The sequence below is a fragment of the Rana temporaria genome, chromosome 3 (assembly GCF_905171775.1).
Source record: "Rana temporaria chromosome 3, aRanTem1.1, whole genome shotgun sequence".
NCBI classification, from domain to species: domain Eukaryota; kingdom Metazoa; phylum Chordata; class Amphibia; order Anura; family Ranidae; genus Rana; species Rana temporaria.
The window spans coordinates 458,770,446-458,792,234 of record NC_053491.1 but is presented as its reverse complement, the minus strand read 5'-3'; the positions used below and the strand labels follow the sequence as shown (position 1 = coordinate 458,792,234).

General features: G+C 42.4%; 1 protein-coding gene and 2 non-coding genes across 3 annotated transcripts in view; all 3 read right to left on the bottom strand.

Annotated features, from left to right (window-relative positions):
- Window positions 1-5,215: 5,215 nt before the first annotated feature.
- Window positions 5,216-21,789, bottom strand: part of LOC120933499 (transmembrane 4 L6 family member 5-like) — a 52,355-nt gene continuing 35,781 nt past the window's right edge. Inside the window, exon 5 of the mRNA XM_040346737.1 lies at window positions 5,216-5,439. Coding sequence (XP_040202671.1) covers window positions 5,435-5,439 — 5 coding nt within the window. The 3' untranslated portion in view covers window positions 5,216-5,434. The remainder of the gene's footprint in view (window positions 5,440-21,789) is intronic.
- On the bottom strand, window positions 7,448-7,554 carry LOC120934132. The gene has a single exon (XR_005748284.1). It is a non-coding gene; the product is annotated as a U6 spliceosomal RNA (small nuclear RNA).
- On the bottom strand, window positions 14,376-14,482 carry LOC120934131. Its single transcript, XR_005748283.1, has one exon. It is a non-coding gene; the product is annotated as a U6 spliceosomal RNA (small nuclear RNA).

The window sequence follows — 21,789 nt, the reverse complement described above, 5'->3', positions numbered from 1 at the left end:
ATGAATGCTTTTTCAAGGCACTGCAGCTACATGAGCCTTTTTAATATTAAAACCATTTTTATCAAAGAATATTGTATAGATCAAACTGTAGAAAACACAAAGGAGTCCATTGCTTAATCACAAAAATGTATAATTAGTTTATGTCACATGTCGGCACAAAGATAGAAGATAAAATAATGAATAAAGCTATTTACATATTCTGTACATCATAATAAAAACTCAGCCCTTTACTGCTGCGGTAGATATTTATTGATCACCTTTTATGCAGAAGGAACAGCCAGATACTTTCAATCCAGTAGATGGCAGACTTTTCCTTTTGTCGGCACAGTGATTACAGCAGAAATGCAGTCAGGAAAATCATTTATAAAAAAATAAAATATACATTTGTTGTTTCTGATGCAATTTATAATATAATTTTGTTATCCATTCATAAAAATAGAGTGGCCACTGGATGGAGCTAATGCTCCTAATATTTATTTTCTACAATCACCAGCTCCATCTAGCAGCCATAATATGGTATATACGTGATTTACTCTACATTCAATCTGGAGAGAAAATACCCAAACATTTAATGACCTCTAATGATCAAGAGATCGTGCCGGAAAGAGGGTCCACTGTTCCAAGAAACACATTTTTAAGTGGAACTGTGGCATGAATACAGTATATACTTGAATAAGGTGACAGTTCTTAAGTTGCAAAAGGCACTACGTTGTGGAGTGGGAGGGCACCATGGTTATCTCCTACAATCAGAAAATGGAAGTAGTCGTGGAGGATAGGAAAGAGGTGGGTGGAATGATAAGGAAGGAGGGTAGAGGATAGGGAAGGAGTGTGGAGGATAGGGAATAGGAGTGAAAAGTCTGAAAAAGGAGTGGAGGATTCGGAAGGGTGGCGGGGGATCAGGGAGGAGGGAGAAAATCAGAAAAAGGGGGGGGGGGGGGTTGGAGGATAGAGAAGAGGGTGAAGGATTGGGTAGGGGGTGGAGGATCAGGTAGGAGGGGAAGGATAGGTAAGGGGGTTGGGGATCGGGTAGGGGGGGGATGATAGAGAAGGACGGTGGAGGATAGGAACGGAGGGTGGAGGATAGGGAGGGGGGTGAAGGATCTGGAATGGGGATGAAGGATAAGAAGGGATGATGGAGGATAGGGAAGGGGGGTGGAGAATAGGGAAGGGGGTGAAGGATCTGGAATGGGGGTGAAGGATAGAAAAGGGGGTGGAGGATAGGAAAGGGGGTAGAGGATAGGGAAGGGGGATGATGAATTGGGCAGGGGGTTGGGGGATAGGGAAGGAGGATGGAGGATAGGGTAGGGGGTGGAGGATAGGGAAGGGGGATGGAGATAGGGAAGGGGGGTGAAGGAAAAGTTAGTGGGATAGAAGATCAGGAATGGTGTTGGAGGATCTGGAATGTCGGCTGAAGGATAGGGAAAGATGGTGGAGGATAGGAAACATGGATAGAGGACAGGGAAGGGGGGTGGGGGATCTGGAATGGATGGAGGATATGGTGGGGGGGGGGGGGGGGGGGTAGGGGAGGAGGAAAGGCAAGAGAGATAGAGGACAAGGAAAAGGGGTTGGAGGATCTGTAATGGAGGGGTGGATGGTAGGATAGGGTAGGAGGGTGGAGTATAGGGAAGAGGGATAGAGGACAGGGAAAGGGGTGAAGGATTTGGAATGGAGGGGTGGATGGTAGGGTAGGGGGGTGGAGGATAGGGTAGGAGGGTGGAGGATAGGGAAGAGGGATAGACGACAGGGAAGGGGGTGGAAGATCTGGAATAGAGGGATGTGGAGGATAGGGTAGGAGCATGAAGGAGAGGGTACAGGGGTAGAGAATTGGGAATGGGGGGTGGAGGATAGGGAAGCAGGGTGGAGGATAGGGTAGGGGGTGGTAGATAGGGTAGGTGGGTGGAGGATATGGTAGGTGAGTGGAGGATAAGGGAGCGTGATGGAGGATAGGGAAGCGGGGTGGATGATAGGGAAGTGGGGTGGAGGATAGGGAAGAGGGATAGAGGACAGGAAAGCGGGGTGGAGGATTTGGAATGGAGGGGTGTGGAGAATAGGGTAGGAGCATGGAGGAGAGGGTACAGGGGTAGAGAATCTGGAATGGGGGGGTGGAGGATAGGGAAGCAGGGTGGAGGATAGGGTAGGTGGGTGGAGGATAGGGAAGCGGGATGGAAGATAGGGAAGCGGGGTGGAGGATAGAAAAAGTGGGATGGGAGGATAGGGTAGGTGGGTGGAGGATAGTTAAAGGGGGTGAAGAGCGTCTCTGTTGAAGTCGTGATGATGAAACGCGACAGTGCATGACCTTACGGCGACCGGAAGTGATGTATGCGTGTTACAACCAGGAATGAACAGCCAGATACTTCAATGCAGTGGATGGCAGATGTTATTCCATACTGATTGGTGATAACACACAGTTTCATTATTCAAACAAATGCCTGTTACAATTTATGTTGTATAAGTGTGGTTTTAAAGGGGGTGGTCGTCTTGAAAAAACTTTTAAAACAGTATCACACTATGTGGAGCCTCTTTTTTAAATGACTAAACCACCCTGGGCTGTTTGAGATAACTGGACCAAACGGCAGACATCTGGTGAGTTCAAGGCTTTTGAATTACATCCCTTTGGTGAGTGTAAACCCCTAGGGGAGTGGGTTTCGTGGTGTAAACCCCTAGGGGATTGGCTTTCATGATATAAACCCCTAGGGGAGTGGCTTTCATTATATAAACCCCTAGGGGAGTGGGTTTCATGGTGTAAACCCCTAGGGGAGTGGCTTTCATGATATAAACCCCTAGGGGAGTGGGTTTCATGGTGTAAACCCCTGAGGGAGTGGGTTTCATGGTGTAAACCCCTAGGGGAGTGGGTTTCACGTGTTGTGGACTCTGATGGATGGTATTTGCTTATCAGTCATTAAGTAGAATCCTTCACCTATCAATTGAACTCATCACCTATCAACATACTACCGATTTCCCATGTGGATTTACATGTAAATGCTGGTCATACTTCATTTATTTGATTGGAGGGCTGCTTTGAGTATTGGAACTTTGGCCTAGATTCACGTACCCCGGCGTAAGTGTGGGCGGCGTAGCGTATCGTATTTACGCTACGCCGCCGCAACTTAGAGAGGCAAGTGCTGTATTCACAAAGCACTTGCGTCCTAAGTTATGGCGGCGTAGCGTAAATGTGCCGGTGTAAGCGCGCCTAATTTAAATTGGGAATAGGTGGGCGTGTTTTATGCAAATAAAGCATGACCCCGCGTAAATGACGTTTTGAACGTACGGCGCATGCGCCGTCCGTGGACGTATCCCAGTGCGCATGCGTCGGATAGAATGCCTAAGATACGTCGAACACTGCCTACGACGTAAACGTAACTTACGCACAGCCCTATTTGCGTACGACTTACGCAAACAACGTAAAAAGATACGCTTGTTCCGACGTCTATAGTTTGCATGGGCTACGCCACCTAGAGACCTGCTTTATCTTTAATCGGCGTATCTTGCTCATTTGCATATTCAACGTGGTTAAACAACGGAAGCACCACCTAGCGGCCAGCGTAAATATGCACCCTAAGATACGACGGTGTAGGAGACTTACGCCGCTCGTATCTTAGCCAAATTTAAGCGTATCTGGTTTCCACGCTTAAATATACGACGGCGCAGATTCGGGCTTACGACGGCGTATGTACTGATACGCCAACGTAAGTCTCTGAGAATCTGTCCCTTTGTCTATATAGATTAGACTAAGGACTTTTTTTTCTACTTAGGTGCATATTAAAGATATGAAGCAGTATAACTTTTGGCCAAAATGTATGAAGCAAAATTATTAATTTGCTAAATTTTTTAAAAGAAACAAAGAAATATGCATTTTTTTTACAACATTTTTGGTATTTATTTAATTAGCAAAAAAATAAAAAACCCAGTGGTGATTAAATACCACCAAAAGAAAGCTCTATTAGTGTGGAAAAAGGACAAATATTTCATAGAGGTACAGTGTTGCATGACTGAGTAATTGTCATGCAAAGTGTGAGAGCGCTGAAAGCTGAAAACTTGTCTGGTAATGAAGGAGGTATAAGCGCCCAGTGGGCAAGTGGTTAAACTGCCCAGGGCCTGATTTTCTTTAATCTATTTATGCGGTTTACTACCGCTTTAAGAAAACCAATGGTATATATTAAAAAAAAAAAAAAAAATGAAAAAACTTCTTACAGAAATGGTTACCCAGGTTCCCTCCAGTGCCAGTCAGTTGACCTAATGCCAAGGCTAGTCATGTGATCTCTTCTGAAAGGGAGGATCATTGTTCTGGTGAGTTGCTGATTGGCTGGCTGTGTCTCACATGTCCCCTGACAGAGACCACATGTCACAACTAGCACTGGGGACCCAGGGTGGTCATATCTGCAGGAACTTTTTTTAATGTTTATGGGGCATATTCTTAAATATCTGAGGCGGCGGAACGTATGTCCTTTACGTTACGCCGCCGCAAGTTTAAGTGGCAAGTGCCTGATTCCCAAACCACTTACCTGTAAACTTGCGGCGGCGTCGCGTAAAGTCCACCTGCGCAAGCCCTCCTAATTCAAATGATCCTGGTAGGGGGCGTGGATCATTTAAATTAGGCGAGCTCCCGCGCCGATCGTAATGCGCATGCTCCGTCGGGTAAATTACCCGACGTGCATTGCGCTAAATGACGTCTCACGGACGTCATTTGTTTTGACTGTAACGTAAATGGCGTCCAGCGCCATTCACGGACGACTTACGCAAACGACGTTAAATTTTCAAATTTCGACGCGGGATCGACGGCCATACTTAACATTGAGTACGCCACCTAGGGGGCATCTTTATCTTTACGCCGCGTATCGCTTACGGAAACGACGTTAAAACACTACGGCGGGCAAGCGTACGTTAGAGAATCGGCGTGACTAGTCATTTGCATATTCTACGCTGACCGCCACCTAGCGGTCAGCGTAAATATTGCAGCCTAAGATACAACGGCGCAGGCTGTCGTATCTTAGGCATGTTTAAGTGTATCTCAGTTTGAGAATACACTTAAACATAGGATCGGACTTACGTCTGCGTATCTGCTGATACGCAGGCGTAAAGTATTTGAGAATATGGCCCTATTAGCTTAAAGTGGAACATTGAAATGCTAACTGTCATAGTTGCTTGTGCTCTCAACCAAACTGTCAAACCATGAAATGTCTGGTGTCATAACTGATCACATGTGCAGCATCATGGCAGTTGCAGATCAAACAGAGGCCAAGATGGCAGCTTCCATGGCTGAAAATTATAGGAGGGTTTAGTTCCGCTTTAATAGTTGAGAATCAGCAGGATACACTGGGCCACGGGTATATATCTATATTCATTTTCTAGAGGAACCAGCCCACATCCAGTCTACGTGAAGGGAAATTACAGGTTTATAAGGAAAGTGCTTCCTGCTCCAAGCATGGTCGCTGTATTAACCTGTAATGAGAAAAACAAATAAATGAAAATACATTCAAACTAATCAAATGCAAATATTACATTCAAAGACCAACTGCACGTTAGACCCCCTGTTAGGTGTTTATTGCTGTCTGTACCCCTGATAAGTAGCTATGAGAAGGTTGATCCTCTTTAATTGTCCTTATGATAAAAAGTGATGGGAAATCTGATATTGTCAGTTGTCACCAGAACAGGAAGTGTGTGTGTGTGTGTGGGGGGGGGGGGGGGGGCGTATGCAGCCAAATTGGCATAACAACTACTTTATATTTGCTTCATATTTCTATTAACATAGCATAACTTAAAAATAAAAAAATGCTACTTACCTTTTTAGATGCTTTTAACCTATTTTTTTTGTTTTCTTTGCTTAAAAATCCTTACATGCTCTCCCTGCTTTGTAATGTTTAGGAGAGGGCTGTGGAGTAATGTTTAAAGTATATGTGAATCCTCCCCTTGTGTAACAACCCATTTTGTTTAAGATAGAAAAGGAAAAACATTTGTGTATAGGTATAAAATATAAAGTATAAATACCTTTTTACATTTTTTTTGATAAGTGATCACATAATCTCTGTTCTCAGGTACATAAAGGGCCAGGGGAGGACTGGCAGCCTTAGGCCTGGGGGACAAGTCCAGTCAAGTGGCCCATTGAACCGCTGAATCAGCTCACCATCCATGGCCCATCTGATTTTTCAATGCAGCCTCACCAGTGCCCATCAGTGCAGCCAACTCCAGTGCCCAGAGGTGCTGTCTGTTGAGTCATCCAGCCTCCCTGAGTCACTGACCCTGACGCAGATTCAAAACAGGCTTGGCTGCCAGCCAATCAAAAATATACCCACACTACAGAAAAACCTATGTACAACCTAGCACTCTACACTAGAGGGTGCTGCATTTATTCCAATTTTTTTTTTTGCTGTGTAAATGCGAAGGGGCAGCACAGCGGTGCAATTTGTCTCGGCCCATGTTCAAGGGACACAGCAGGTCACATAACAGTTGTAAAGACAAGGAGAGAGTCGCCTCGAAGTGCAGGATGTAAAACAATTTATTGGGCACATAAATTGGCAACTCACATCTTGTCAGTAAAAAAACAGGCACGTCAAGGAAGTAAATCCCACATCGGGACAGCTCCTAAGGGTCCATCGCTGTAAAACACTGTGGCCCGGATTCAAAGAGATTTGCCCCTTTTTTACAGAGGCACAGGGCAGCGTTTTTTCCCTGCGCCCCCGCAGTAGCTCCGTAAATTGCGTGTGCGCTCTTTAAAATTGCCCTGCGTAAGGGCGCCTAATGTAAATGATCCCGTAGGGGGCGGGAATCATTTAAATTAGGCGCTTCCGCGCCGAGCGTAGAGCGCATGCTCCGTCGGGAAACTTTCCAGCGCCATTCACGAATCACTTACGCAAACGACGTGAAATTCAAATTTGGCGACGCGGGAACGACGGGTATCCTTTAGCATTGGCTGCCCCTACTATTAGAAGGGGCAGCCTTACGCTAAACACGCCGTACGGAAACGACGTAACTTGCGTACGCAGGGCTCGCGCAACATTGTGAATCGGTGTTAGTATGCAATTTGCATACTATACACTGAGCACAATGGGAGCGCCCCCTAGCGGCCATCGCAAGAATGCAGCCTAAAATCTGCGTGGCATAAGAGCCTTATGCCACGCAGATTTTAGGCTGCAGTCGGCGTTACGATGTTCCTGAATCAGGAGCATTCGTAACGCCGGCGCAAGTCAGCAATTGCGCTGCGTAACTATGGTTACGCAGGCGCAATTGCTCTCTGAATCCGGGCCAGTGTTCCTGAAAGATCCCCTTCAGATGGAAGGCTGGCCGTACTCTGGGGAGACTCAGAACGAGGCTTGGACAGCAGATGGGCATCCCGCACTTAGAGGCGCCGCTCTCCTCGTCTTTTCAGCCCAGCTGGAACCCGGCTTCTGTTTCTCCATGGAGGCTGACCTTCGTGCGTGGACTATTTATACATAATGTTTTTTTTTTTTTTTTTTTTATGGAACGCTTCACGAATTTACGTGTCATCCTTGCGCAGGGGCCATGCTAATCTTTTCTGTATCGTTCCAATTTTAGTATATGTGCTGCCGAAGCGAGCACTATACATAATGTTTTAAACTATATATATATATATATATATATATATATATATATATATATATATATATATATATATATAAAAAAATAAAAATACAGATGATCTTGCGCTAAAGAAGGTACACTCTAAAAACACCCTAATAAGTGGTGCAAATGCTATCAGATAAATGTGAGCATATATAAAGTGCTGGTGCATAAATACATCAATGTAAATACATAAAAAATACACTGAAAAATATGTAAACAAAGTCCACTTAAAGTAAATAGATATCAGTCCTGAGAGGTGGGTAGCTATCTCAATGAGTGGATGTCCCAATATTAGTTCCCTTGGGAGTATTCCAATGGGGATTGTGGATATCGGAGTGAAGAAGTGATAATGGATAAGTACAGAATCCTCCGACTAGTCATACAGAACTCTCATCTCTATTATAGTAGTAATAGGCGTATAGTGATATTGTATATATCAGCCTAGAATGTGGCTATCTCCCATTTTTCTCCTCTTTCTTCTCCAATGGTATATATAGCTCTGACCATTACCTCCTTCCTCACCCGTGGGTATTCTGATGTCTCCATTAAAATGAGCGTGTCAAAGGAAGGGACATAGAAATTGGAGAAAGAGAGAGGATAAAAAGGCCTCCAATGGTGCAGCACCGTTAAAATGTAGGCTTTATTAATTGCTAAAAAGGTGGATTCTTACATGAAAAAATTAGTGATAAGCCAAACAATGAAGACCGGCGTTCTAGACGCCTTCTCACATGAGTTCCGGTCACTTGAGTTTCTCTTTTATAAATTCATGTGTAGTACCACTAATGACCATTGGAGGCTGTCATATACCCACAGTTGTCCACACATATTGCTAATGTTTGGAGGTTATAGTGTTGTACCACTTGTGACCACTGGAGGCTGCTATGTATATATACATATCCCCAGTTGTCGAATATGAATTGATTGTTTTTAAATAATAATTTTAAATTGTACTTGTATTTTAAATTGTACTTGTATTAAAAATTATACATATGAATATGTTACCAATCCTTATGAGCCTGCGATGATGTAAGATGAAACACTCCCTTACTGCATATCCCGTTAGTGCCTGAGTATCTCGCTGACTATAAATAACATCAGCTGAGACCTGGCAAGCAGTTACCCATGACTAAGTCACGTGTCTAGTGACGTAACGCGTGGGGGAGGAGTTACGAGCGGGACGGATCTGAGATTCGAATGAGGAGAGTGCATCAGAGACGCTGAGCGGCTTAATTTGAAGGATTGGTGCTTGGTTGTCCTTAAATGCTGTTTAAACTCGGTGGATTCGTGAGTGAGACCTAGTCAGGAATTTGTTACCCATATTTGTTCATGCTATTTGCGCTATGAAGATCTTTTCTCTTGTTTTTCTATGAGCTGTATCAGTGTGGAGGAAGCGCTGCACATATGAAACAGATGTCTACATAGTGTGATTAGATCCCACATCTCTCAATCATTACACAGGGTGTTGTTCACGGAAGAAACACTGGTGTATCCATACAATTGGACTAATTGTCTTTTCTTGTTGTTTGTGGATCTGTATACATATTGTATCACGCATTATTTGGTTTTCACATTATCTTAGTTAATATTCAGCGCAATATATATTATATAATTTTTACACCATTTTTGTTTGACATACATCACTTTATTGCTGCGTTTATTATTTGGTTATTTTGCTAATGACATTTTTTAAATATTTAATTAGCGCTGTAGTACCATTTTCACATTTTTCACAGTAGTCACTTTATCACTATTCAGCAGCTATTATGGATATATTTAAATTTATGGAAAATCGCACAGTTGATTTGAAAGATGTGTTTACCACCAAACCTGTTTCTGAAGTAGGAGATCTTGATACTACCTTTAGAAAGTTTGGCCATTTAATGGAGAAAAAGGTTAGCATATGGTGGGATTTAACCACTCATGAACAATATATCAAAGAGGGTATTGTACCCCGGAGACTCAGATGGGAGGTACCAATTAATGATGGCCTTTTAGACCAGGACTCTATAGAAGAATGGTACAAGTTTTTTAATGAAAAAGGGCTTGAATTAGTGCAATTCATAATGAAACGGAAACAAAGAAAAATTGCAACAATTAATAAACAAATTGCTGAATGTAAAGTATTCCTAGAAGGACATAAGGATACTCCTTCTTTTATAACACTCACTGCTCAACTTAACAAAGTATTGGAGCAAAAGGATCTTGAGATCAAACAACGGAAGAAGAGAAAATATCTCAGGGACACGTATGATTACCAACAGCACCAGATCTTTAAATGGCAGATTAACCTTAAGGATGGTAAAAGGGGATCAGTCTCATCATCCCCAGAAAGGGAGGTACGTTTAGTATCGCCTAGGAGGGAGATGAGATATAGATCTCCAGAACCCACCAGTCATAATGGAGGGGAATATGGAAGACCCTTTAGGGATAACCCTAATGGTCAATACCCCAATAGTCAAGGTCGATCTACAAGAAACGATCAGAATGAACCTAGGACTCCAAAACCCTGGTGGGGTAATAAAAGCAATCAAAAACCAAGGTCAAAATCACCCAAAAAGGCTTTTTGGAAAAATAAAAATAACCAAAAACAATCTAAAGCTCCACAAAATCGACCGGACCAATCAGGGGGGCACCAATATGGTTATCAACAGGAACATCAGTACCATAGCCATGACTATAGGGATCCCAGGGATAATCATTCACAGCAACAGCCGAGAGCCCCGCCCCAACAATACCAACAAGGGAGCTCAACTCCTAGGGACTATCATCAATATGATAATAGAAGAAGTCCCGTCCCAATGTATAATAAATATGAACCATTGGGTAATTACAGAGAGGAAAATGACTCTAGATCTTTTTTAGAGTATCGTCGGAGCGACAGAACACCTCCACGATACGAACAAATGACACACCCGCGAAGTCCCAACGAAAGAGAGGCTGCAGAGGTGGATACAAGATCCAAAAGAAGAAAGGTCCAGTAGGGGAAGGGATCTATAATATTAGTGGGGTAGAACTAACACGTACGGAACTTTTAACTTTGGATAAAGGACTCAAGTTTGCTCCAAAACGAAATCTGAGCAAATTTGATGTATATGTGGATATACAAAAATATACCAGGAAATTAAATATCAAGAAATATATGATGAGTCAACCCATAAAGGGAGTATCGGACCAAACCCTTTTGGGGAGAGTTCAGCATAGTCAATTAAGAAATAAGTCATTATTCAATCCCCAGGTTCACAATAATGAACATGTTCAAGTTTTTAACAAAATGGTTCTGAGAGACCTAGAGAAATTAAAAACTAAAAAAGTCCCAGATCCCAAATATATACACAAAGGAATAAAGGAACTGGAGGACAATAAACAAGTCATTATTAGACCTGCGGACAAAGGAGGAGCTATAGTGGTATTATCCAAGGAATATTATTTTGAAGAATTGGAAAGCCAACTGGAAGATCAAAATACATATATTAAGCTCAGGGGAAACCCTACATGTGAATATAAGGAAGAACTAATTGATTTGATCCAAAGAGGGAGGGACAAAGGAGTACTTCATAAAAGAGAACAAAAATATTTGGTTCCAGAAAACTGCAGGGTGCCTATAATTTATACAATACCAAAGATTCATAAGGACCCACTCAGACCTCCAGGCAGACCCATTATCAATGGAATTCAGTCCATAAATTCAAGACTTGGACAATATGTAGATAAGTTTATTCAGCCATTAGTCCCACTAACAAGGGCCTACCTAAGGGACACGAAACATCTGATTCAGATTTTAGATACAGTGAGGATAGATAGATCTAAGAAATATCTATTAGCCACTGCTGATGTGTCCTCGCTCTACACGATTATTAACCATGCAGAGGCGATTCAGGCATCAAAATGGGCATTGAATAAATTTGGGTCACTTGTGTCGAAACAAAATAGGTTTGTGTTGAGATGTTTGGCATTCGGCCTACAACACAACTATTTCTGGCATAGACAGAAATACTATCGCCAATTGAATGGCATAGGTATGGGGGCAAAATATGCGCCAAGTGTTGCCAATGTGTTTATGGCTGAGTGGGAGGAAACTGCTATTTATGAAGACCCACCCGAGCAATTAGTTCTCTATAAAAGGTTCATTGATGATTGCATTCTCATATGGAGTGGTGATGAGGGTTCGTTGATCCAATTTTTTGAAAAACTCAATATGAACCAGAAAAACATTATTCTCACCCACATGATAAATGAGAAAACTATACAATTTTTGGACCTAGAAATCACACTTGAAGCTCAACAAATTACCACTAAAACTTATTTCAAACCGGTTGAACGAAATAGCTATATACCGGTAGACAGCTGCCATCATGACCCCTGGTTAATAAATATCCCGAAGGGGCAAATGATCAGGATCCGCAGAAACTGTACGGACCCACGAATATTCATGGACCAAGCTAATATGATTGGTGAAAAGTTCGTGAATAAAGGATATGACACTGGTTTTATACATACACAGATCCAAAAAGTGTTGGAAATACCCAGAGAAACACTAATAGAAGATAGGATCAAAAGAACAGCTTTGGATGACCAAGTACCAATCATTCTGAACTACAACGTCCAATATAAACAAGTGGAGACTATCTTCAAAAGGCATTGGGCTATATTACAGGCGGATAAACAATTACAATGTATATTGCCAAGTATGCCAAGAATAATCTATAGACGGGCACCCACTTTAAGAGACTTAGTGGCTAAAAATGTACCGGATCCCCCTACTAAATCTAACAGACTAACTTTCTTCCAAGGAAAAGGTTTTTTTCCTTGTAAAAGATGTTTTGCCTGCAAAAAGACTAATTTCAATGGACAAAAATGCTCCAGTTTTGTATCTAATGTTACTCAAACGGAATACCAAATCAAAGATTTAATAACATGCAGAACTGAGGGTGTAGTCTATGCCTTACAATGTCCATGCTCTCTTCAGTACATTGGCCGTACTAAAAGGCCCTTGTGGAAACGTCTGAGGGAGCATGTTCAAAATATTGAAAAGGGCTTCCCTGACCATAATGTGTCACGGCATTTCTCTATGTGTCATCAAAATAATCCCAAAGATCTCAAATTTTGGGCTATTGCCAAATATAACCCACACTGGAGGGGGAGTCACAAGGTACGGCAATTGAGTCAGACTGAATCAAGATGGATACATGAAATGAGATCATTATCACCGAATGGGTTAAATATTGAATTTGATCTCAATTGTTTCATCTCTGATTATTGATCTCTATACATATATATATATATTTTTATATATAATTTTTTATGCATTTTTCATATTTTATCTATATGTGTATGTTTGAGATAATGTCCTCTCTGTTTTTTCTAAATTTCTAAATTTTTAAATTTTAAATTTAAATTTTAATATGTATTTTTTATGGTCGTAAATGCATATTCTATGTTGATTTTAGTTTTTATTATGGTCGGCAAATATGGGTATTGAAAAGTTGCTGGAGTTTCTCTTTTATAAATTCATGTGTAGTACCACTAATGACCATTGGAGGCTGTCATATACCCACAGTTGTCCACACATATTGCTAATGTTTGGAGGTTATAGTGTTGTACCACTTGTGACCACTGGAGGCTGCTATGTATATATACATATCCCCAGTTGTCGAATATGAATTGATTGTTTTTAAATAATAATTTTAAATTGTACTTGTATTTTAAATTGTACTTGTATTAAAAATTATACATATGAATATGTTACCAATCCTTATGAGCCTGCGATGATGTAAGATGAAACACTCCCTTACTGCATATCCCGTTAGTGCCTGAGTATCTCGCTGACTATAAATAACATCAGCTGAGACCTGGCAAGCAGTTACCCATGACTAAGTCACGTGTCTAGTGACGTAACGCGTGGGGGAGGAGTTACGAGCGGGACGGATCTGAGATTCGAATGAGGAGAGTGCATCAGAGACGCTGAGCGGCTTAATTTGAAGGATTGGTGCTTGGTTGTCCTTAAATGCTGTTTAAACTCGGTGGATTCGTGAGTGAGACCTAGTCAGGAATTTGTTACCCATATTTGTTCATGCTATTTGCGCTATGAAGATCTTTTCTCTTGTTTTTCTATGAGCTGTATCAGTGTGGAGGAAGCGCTGCACATATGAAACAGATGTCTACATAGTGTGATTAGATCCCACATCTCTCAATCATTACACAGGGTGTTGTTCACGGAAGAAACACTGGTGTATCCATACAATTGGACTAATTGTCTTTTCTTGTTGTTTGTGGATCTGTATACATATTGTATCACGCATTATTTGGTTTTCACATTATCTTAGTTAATATTCAGCGCAATATATATTATATAATTTTTACACCATTTTTGTTTGACATACATCACTTTATTGCTGCGTTTATTATTTGGTTATTTTGCTAATGACATTTTTTAAATATTTAATTAGCGCTGTAGTACCATTTTTGCAGATTTTAGGCTGCAGTCGGCGTTACGATGTTCCTGAATCAGGAGCATTCGTAACGCCGGCGCAAGTCAGCAATTGCGCTGCGTAACTATGGTTACGCAGGCGCAATTGCTCTCTGAATCCGGGCCAGTGTTCCTGAAAGATCCCCTTCAGATGGAAGGCTGGCCGTACTCTGGGGAGACTCAGAACGAGGCTTGGACAGCAGATGGGCATCCCGCACTTAGAGGCGCCGCTCTCCTCGTCTTTTCAGCCCAGCTGGAACCCGGCTTCTGTTTCTCCATGGAGGCTGACCTTCGTGCGTGGACTATTTATACATAATGTTTTTTTTTTTTTTTTTTTATGGAACGCTTCACGAATTTACGTGTCATCCTTGCGCAGGGGCCATGCTAATCTTTTCTGTATCGTTCCAATTTTAGTATATGTGCTGCCGAAGCGAGCACTATACATAATGTTTTAAACTATCTATATATATATATATATATATATATATATATATATATATATATATATATATATATATAAATATAAAAAAATAAAAATGCAGATGATCTTGCGCTAAAGAAGGTACACTCTAAAAACACCCTAATAAGTGGTGCAAATGCTATCAGATAAATGTGAGCATATATAAAGTGCTGGTGCATAAATACATCAATGTAAATACATAAAAAATACACTGAAAAATATGTAAACAAAGTCCACTTAAAGTAAATAGATATCAGTCCTGAGAGGTGGGTAGCTATCTCAATGAGTGGATGTCCCAATATTAGTTCCCTTGGGAGTATTCCAATGGGGATTGTGGATATCGGAGTGAAGAAGTGATAATGGATAAGTACAGAATCCTCCGACTAGTCATACAGAACTCTCATCTCTATTATAGTAGTAATAGGCGTATAGTGAATGAAACTAGGTGGTACTCCTGCGCTGTAATGGATGGATGGGGGGACAGTGAAGTGGCTAGGTAGGGGGGTGTAAAGTTAAAGGTGAGCACTGCAGCAAACAAAAAAGGGGGCCTTTCCAATGAAGGACACAAAAACAATTTTAAACGTGGTAAGTGTCTGCGCTGTGGTTAAACTACCGGGGGATGGTCGGACAAGGAGAATGTGGGGGGAAGGGAAGGGGTGTTGGAATAGGAAACAAAATGTGTAAAGTGCAACAAAGAATGTTTTAACAAATGGATAGCCTAAGAAGGTTGTTATTCGATCACTCTGGTCCGTGCTGTGCTGAGTGATAAAACGCAAAATCTAGAAATGATAGTGTAAGATTGTGCAATACATCTGATGTGCTCCATCCAGCTATGGAATGGATCGTGGACAATGGAAGCTCAATGCAGTGAAAAAGAAGGTGTACAAACGCAATTAAGTGAAAAAAAGTGACTAAGAAAAACGATAGGTAAAAAATCAAAGTCCAATGGTTAAAAGAGTGCAATCCAGTGCACAGGTCATGCAACCCACACCATTAGGTGAAATAAAGGCTTACCTCCTCGTTTTCACTCACATATACACTGGCTTGCTAGTATTCAGCCTCTTGTGATTACATATCCTCTTGTCAGATCACAGTAATTTCACCATACATGCAGAGGAGAGAAATGTATATTTGTAGCAAGAGCTTTCTGCCACTCAGGGAGGAGGGGGAGAGAAAGACTTTCTTCAAAGATATGGTGGGTGAGTATAAACTTACACAACTCACACTAAGTATAAGGATAAGATGCCTGTCTCCACGAGCGCCGAACTCGTATCCTGATCTTCTCCTTTAACAGCACTCAGCTCCTCGGATGTCAATGTGAGCGGCCGCTCGTATCCAAGTGAGGGAGCAGAGAGGAGAAGGGAGAGAGGGGGGGCGTATCGCGTGGACAGTGCAATAATGAAAAAAACTTTTAATGAACAAGTAGGGATAAAATAAGAACTCACATTTGAGCGGTATCAAAACGGTCGCATCTCCCACGAGCACCGCGCTCGTATGCCGTCCGTTGGGTGTTGCTCGTAAACAATGTTCTAGTGTCCCGACGCGTGTTCGTCACGTCACGTGACTTCATCAGGGGATCCCCTGATGAAGTCACGTGACGTGACGAACACGCGTCGGGACACTAGAACATTGTTTACGAGCAACACCCAACGGACGGCATACGAGCGCGGTGCTCGTGGGAGATGCGACCGTTTTGATACCGCTCAAATGTGAGTTCTTATTTTATCCCTACTTGTTCATTAAAAGTTTTTTTCATTATTGCACTGTCCACGCGATACGCCCCCCCTCTCTCCCTTCTCCTCTCTGCTCCCTCACTTGGATACGAGCGGCCGCTCACATTGACATCCGAGGAGCTGAGTGCTGTTAAAGGAGAAGATCAGGATACGAGTTCGGCGCTCGTGGAGACAGGCATCTTATCCTTATACTTAGTGTGAGTTGTGTAAGTTTATACTCACCCACCATATCTTTGAAGAAAGTCTTTCTCTCCCCCTCCTCCCTGAGTGGCAGAAAGCTCTTGCTACAAATATACATTTCTCTCCTCTGCATGTATGGTGAAATTACTGTGATCTGACAAGAGGATATGTAATCACAAGAGGCTGAATACTAGCAAGCCAGTGTATATGTGAGTGAAAACGAGGAGGTAAGCCTTTATTTCACCTAATGGTGTGGGTTGCATGACCTGTGCACTGGATTGCACTCTTTTAACCATTGGACTTTGATTTTTTACCTATCGTTTTTCTTAGTCACTTTTTTTCACTTAATTGCGTTTGTACACCTTCTTTTTCACTGCATTGAGCTTCCATTGTCCACGATCCATTCCATAGCTGGATGGAGCACATCAGATGTATTGCACAATCTTACACTATCATTTCTAGATTTTGCGTTTTATCACTCAGCACAGCACGGACCAGAGTGATCGAATAACAACCTTCTTAGGCTATCCATTTGTTAAAACATTCTTTGTTGCACTTTACACATTTTGTTTCCTATTCCAACACCCCTTCCCTTCCCCCCACATTCTCCTTGTCCGACCATCCCCCGGTAGTTTAACCACAGCGCAGACACTTACCACGTTTAAAATAGGCGTATAGTGATATTGTATATATCAGCCTAGAATGTGGCTATCTCCCATTTTTCTCCTCTTTCTTCTCCAATGGTATATATAGCTCTGACCATTACCTCCTTCCTCACCCGTGGGTATTCTGATGTCTCCATTAAAATGAGCGTGTCAAAGGAAGGGACATAGAAATTGGAGAAAGAGAGAGGATAAAAAGGCCTCCAATGGTGCAGCACCGTTAAAATGTAGGCTTTATTAATTGCTAAAAAGGTGGATTCTTACATGAAAAAATTAGTGATAAGCCAAACAATGAAGACCGGCGTTCTAGACGCCTTCTCACATGAGTTCCGGTCACTTCACTTCCGGTTTGCGTCGTTCCAGGTTCCCCTGATGAAGTGACGAGGTGCATGACGTAACAACGTAGGGCACGCAAGGCTGACACAAACCGGAAGTGGCCGGAACTCATGTGGGAAGGCGTCTAGAACGCCGGTCTTCATTGTTTGGCTTATCACTCATTTTTTTCATGTAAGAGTCCACCTTTTCCTTTTTAGCAATTTTTTTCTATAATTGCTTATTTTCTTTATTTTCCAAATTGCATCACATACATAAAAAACAAATAACAATAACAAGAAAAAGTACAAAAAGACATCTCCATACATATCTAAATAAAAATACCTACAATTAATTACATTGTCCCCCCCATGGGCCCCATCAGCCCCCCCTCCCTCTCCTCCAATCCTCCCGTCCCACTCCCCACCTACAAGAGGCGGGGAGGGACGCCAGAGAGAGAGAGAAAGAGGAGGAGGGGAGGAGGAGGAGGGGAAAGGAAAGACGAAACCCCCCCTCCTCCCTCGTGACCCCCTAGACCCCATCACCTTATGACCTCCCTACGGCACAAAAAGGAGGAGCTCAATACCACCCTAAAAAAAAAAAGGATTTTGTGCAGGGCTTAATAGTCCTTAATTTTGTGACTTTAGTGAATCCTGAAACCCCCCCTCCCCTTCTCTTAACCCCCCTCCCCCTAAATCCTTAATAGGATAGAAGGCGGGGGGAGGGGGAAAAAAGAAAAGAGAGAGAAAAAAAAAAAAAAAAAAGAAGGATCTGTGTTTCGTGCCTCATTGACTCTCCATCACCTTATCTCCCCCCCCTGCCGTGCGAAGGGGAGAAGTTTCATAACCATCTCGAAAAAAAGAGAAAAAAGAGAGAGAAAAAAAAAATACAAATATTGAGTGTGTCACCTTTTTAGCCAAGCCTACATTTTAACCGTACTGCACCATTGGAGGCCTCTTTTTCCTCTCTCTTTCTCCAATTTCTATGTCCCTTCCTTTGGCACGCTCATTTTAACGGAGACATCAGAATACCCAAGGGTGAGGAAGGAGGTAATGGTCAGAGCTATATATACCATTGGAGAAGAAAGAGAAGAAAAATGGGAGAGAGCCACATTCGAGGCTGATATATACAATATCACTATACGCCTATTACTACTATAATAGAGGTGAGAGTTCTGTATGACTAGTCGGAGGATTCTGTACTTATCCATTATCACTTTTTCACTCCAATATACAATCCCCATAGAAATACTCCAAGGGAACTAATATTGGGACATCCACTCATTGAGATAGCTACCCACCTCTCAGGACTGATATCTACCGTGTTTCCCCAAAAATAAGCCCGGGTCTTATAATTATTTTGGCAACAAAAGACACAGTAGGGCTTATTTTCAGGGTAGGTCTTACCATGTAATGTGCTGTCTTCTCTCCCCCTCTCCCTGCCAGTCAGGAATCCCCAGTGCGAGTTAAAATGCTTGTAAAATCCTATAATCCACTCTATTACAGTAATATATAATGTACAATGTGTGTGTTTCTGTAATATAATTGTGCCAAATACCTTCGTTATAGCACCGCTCTGCGCTTCTGTGACCCACTGGAGCTCTCTTCCCCACAATTATATTACAGAAACACACACATTGTACATTATACACTACTGTAATAGAGAGGATTATAGAATTTTACAAGCATTTTAAACTAGGGCTTATTTTCAGGGTAGGGCTTATATTGCATCCCTCCTGGAAAATGACGCTAGGGCTTATTTTTGGGGTAGGTCTTATTTTCGGGGAAACACGGTATTTACTTTAAGTGGACTTTGTTTACATATTTTTCAGTGTATTTTTTATGTATTTACATTGATGTATTTTTGCACCAGCACTTCATATATGCTCACTTTTATCTGATAGCATTTGTGCACCACTTAGTAGGGTGTTTTTAGAGTGTACTTTCTTTAGCGCAAGATCACCTGCATTTTTATTTCATTATCTGTGTAAAGTGAACACTTTTAGATATTGCAGCTTTGGGATACAATTTCACTCACATTTATTGATTTTCCGTTTACTCATAGTAGCGCAAAAGACCACTTCACTTACATATATATAATATATTGTGCATTCCCCAGTCCCATGGACTTGTTTATGGACTTGATGATACTCTTGTGGGAATAAGGTATATTCTCATGTGTTTGCGCCTATACTTATTGTGCACATGACAGTTGTACACAATGGATGGCTTCCTTTCAAGCCGCCCAATGTGTACAAATGTGTTGCTAGCTGTGATTGGTCAATCTGATTACATGGTAAGACATCTGTACCATGTGATTAGCTTTGACCAATCACAGCTGATCAAAACAAAGCAAACTGAATGAATCAGTTTCATTCAGTAAAATGCTTGCTTATAGCAATGTAATGCACTGCTATAAGCAAACATAATGTAAACAAAAAAAAAAATCCTGATCACTTCCTAGAGCAATGCAATGTTACTATGGTAATAGTAACATTGCTCTGGTCACAGTGTGTAAAAAAAAAAAAATTGCAAAAAAAAAAAAAAAAATGTAATAATAATGATAAACAATTATAACTTTTTTTATTTTTTATTACATACTGTCACCAGTCAGGGTTCCTGATCACCGCCACACAGTTATATGATAACACTATACTGCACTGGTGATAGTATGTAAAAAAAAATATTAAAACAATAAAAAATAAATAAAGAAGAAATTGTGGAAATTTATTTTTTTACATTTCTTAATTTTCCCAAAAGTTCTGACAGATGAATTACAACTTCAAAATACCCGCCATGCCTCTTACTAAGTACCTTGGACTGTCCACAAAGGGGTCATTTGGGGGGTATTTGAACCTTCCTTGCATTTTAGGGCCTCAAGAAATGAGTCCATCAGTACTTCAGGGTTAATCGATTTTCAGATATACATACCATAGTTTGTGGACTGTATAACTTTCCTACAGACTACCGTATATACTTGAGTGTAAGCCGAGTTTTTCAGCACATTTTTTTGTGCTGAAAATGCCCCCTCGGCTTATACTCAAATCACCTTTTTGCTCCTGATCTCCCGTATTTTGGGGCCCCAATACCAGCCGGCCGTAGGCAGGGGCGGACTGACAACTCATGGGGCCCCCGGGCAATAGAAGATTATGGGGCCCCCAAGCTTACAGATGGCCACCACGCCAGGAGGCAGTACAGAGGCGGGCAGCTAAAATCTCTGGATTTTTACATCAAAAGCATGTCAGTTTCAGACATATCAGGGACAGATGTAAAAAAAACACAGATTTTTACATACTGTCCCTGGTTTTACTGAGCCTGACAACCCTGATGGGGCCCCCTAGTGGCATGGGGCCCTCGGGCAGTGCCCGAGTGACTCAATGGTCAGTCCGCCCCTGGCCGTAGGTCTCCTGGACCCCAAACTTGGTACACAGATGACCCCACTCTTCCTTTACAAGTGTGCAAAGTTTGTTGTCCGGGGGACCTATGGCTGGGGAGAACCAATTTTTCAAACCCGGGCACCCCTTCCATAGACTCCCATGTTAAACGTCAGTCGAGGCATGGGCACAGTGAGGCATGGGCACAGTGAGGCATGGGCACAGTGAGGCAAAATGAGGCACAATGAGGCATGCAGATGGACACCCTAGGCTTATACTCGCGTCAATACGTTTTCCCAGTTTTTTGTGGTAAAATTAGGTGCCTCGGCTTATATTCGGGTTGGCTTATACCCGAGTATATACGGTAAATAATATACACTGATTTGGGCAGTGACAGCTGGTGGAATTGGCCAGGGCAGGAGGGGGGGTAAAAGCGCCCGGTATTAAAGTGGTTAAGCATCTGACACACATAGGGGTCTGTTGGATACCCGAGTCTCCCTCTATGCATTTTGGTCCAGGGCCACTACATCACTACAGGACAGAGTAGGATGAATAACAGAGTCCGCTAGTTACTGTTCGGACCTGCTGGTTGGCCACTGATCATGAACTCCCTCTGACTCAGAAGCCCCACCCAACCAGTGAGGGGTCCAGTCAGTGCTGGACTGGGACAAAATTTTGGCCCTGGACTTCACCCAGACTGGCCCACTTTGGCAGGTCTCTCCCATGGCGACTGGACAACTTACGCCCCCCCCCCCCGGCCACCCGCACCCCCTCTCCCCCTTCACCAGCCACTAGCTGTTCTACTTTATTAGAGAAGAACGGCTGGTACTGGTACTCTTATAGGCAGTACCAGTGGGGAAGCTAGACATTATTTCACCCGGGGAAAAGAATCAGTTTGGTGCTCCCCCTTATGGGACAAGATTAGGCAGAAGTGAGAAACTCCCAGGCCATAGCTGTTGAGTCTGCTGTCTGTCCCCTCCCCCATGCTCCTCCGTCGTCCCCCCTGCTCCTCTGGTCCTCCCCCT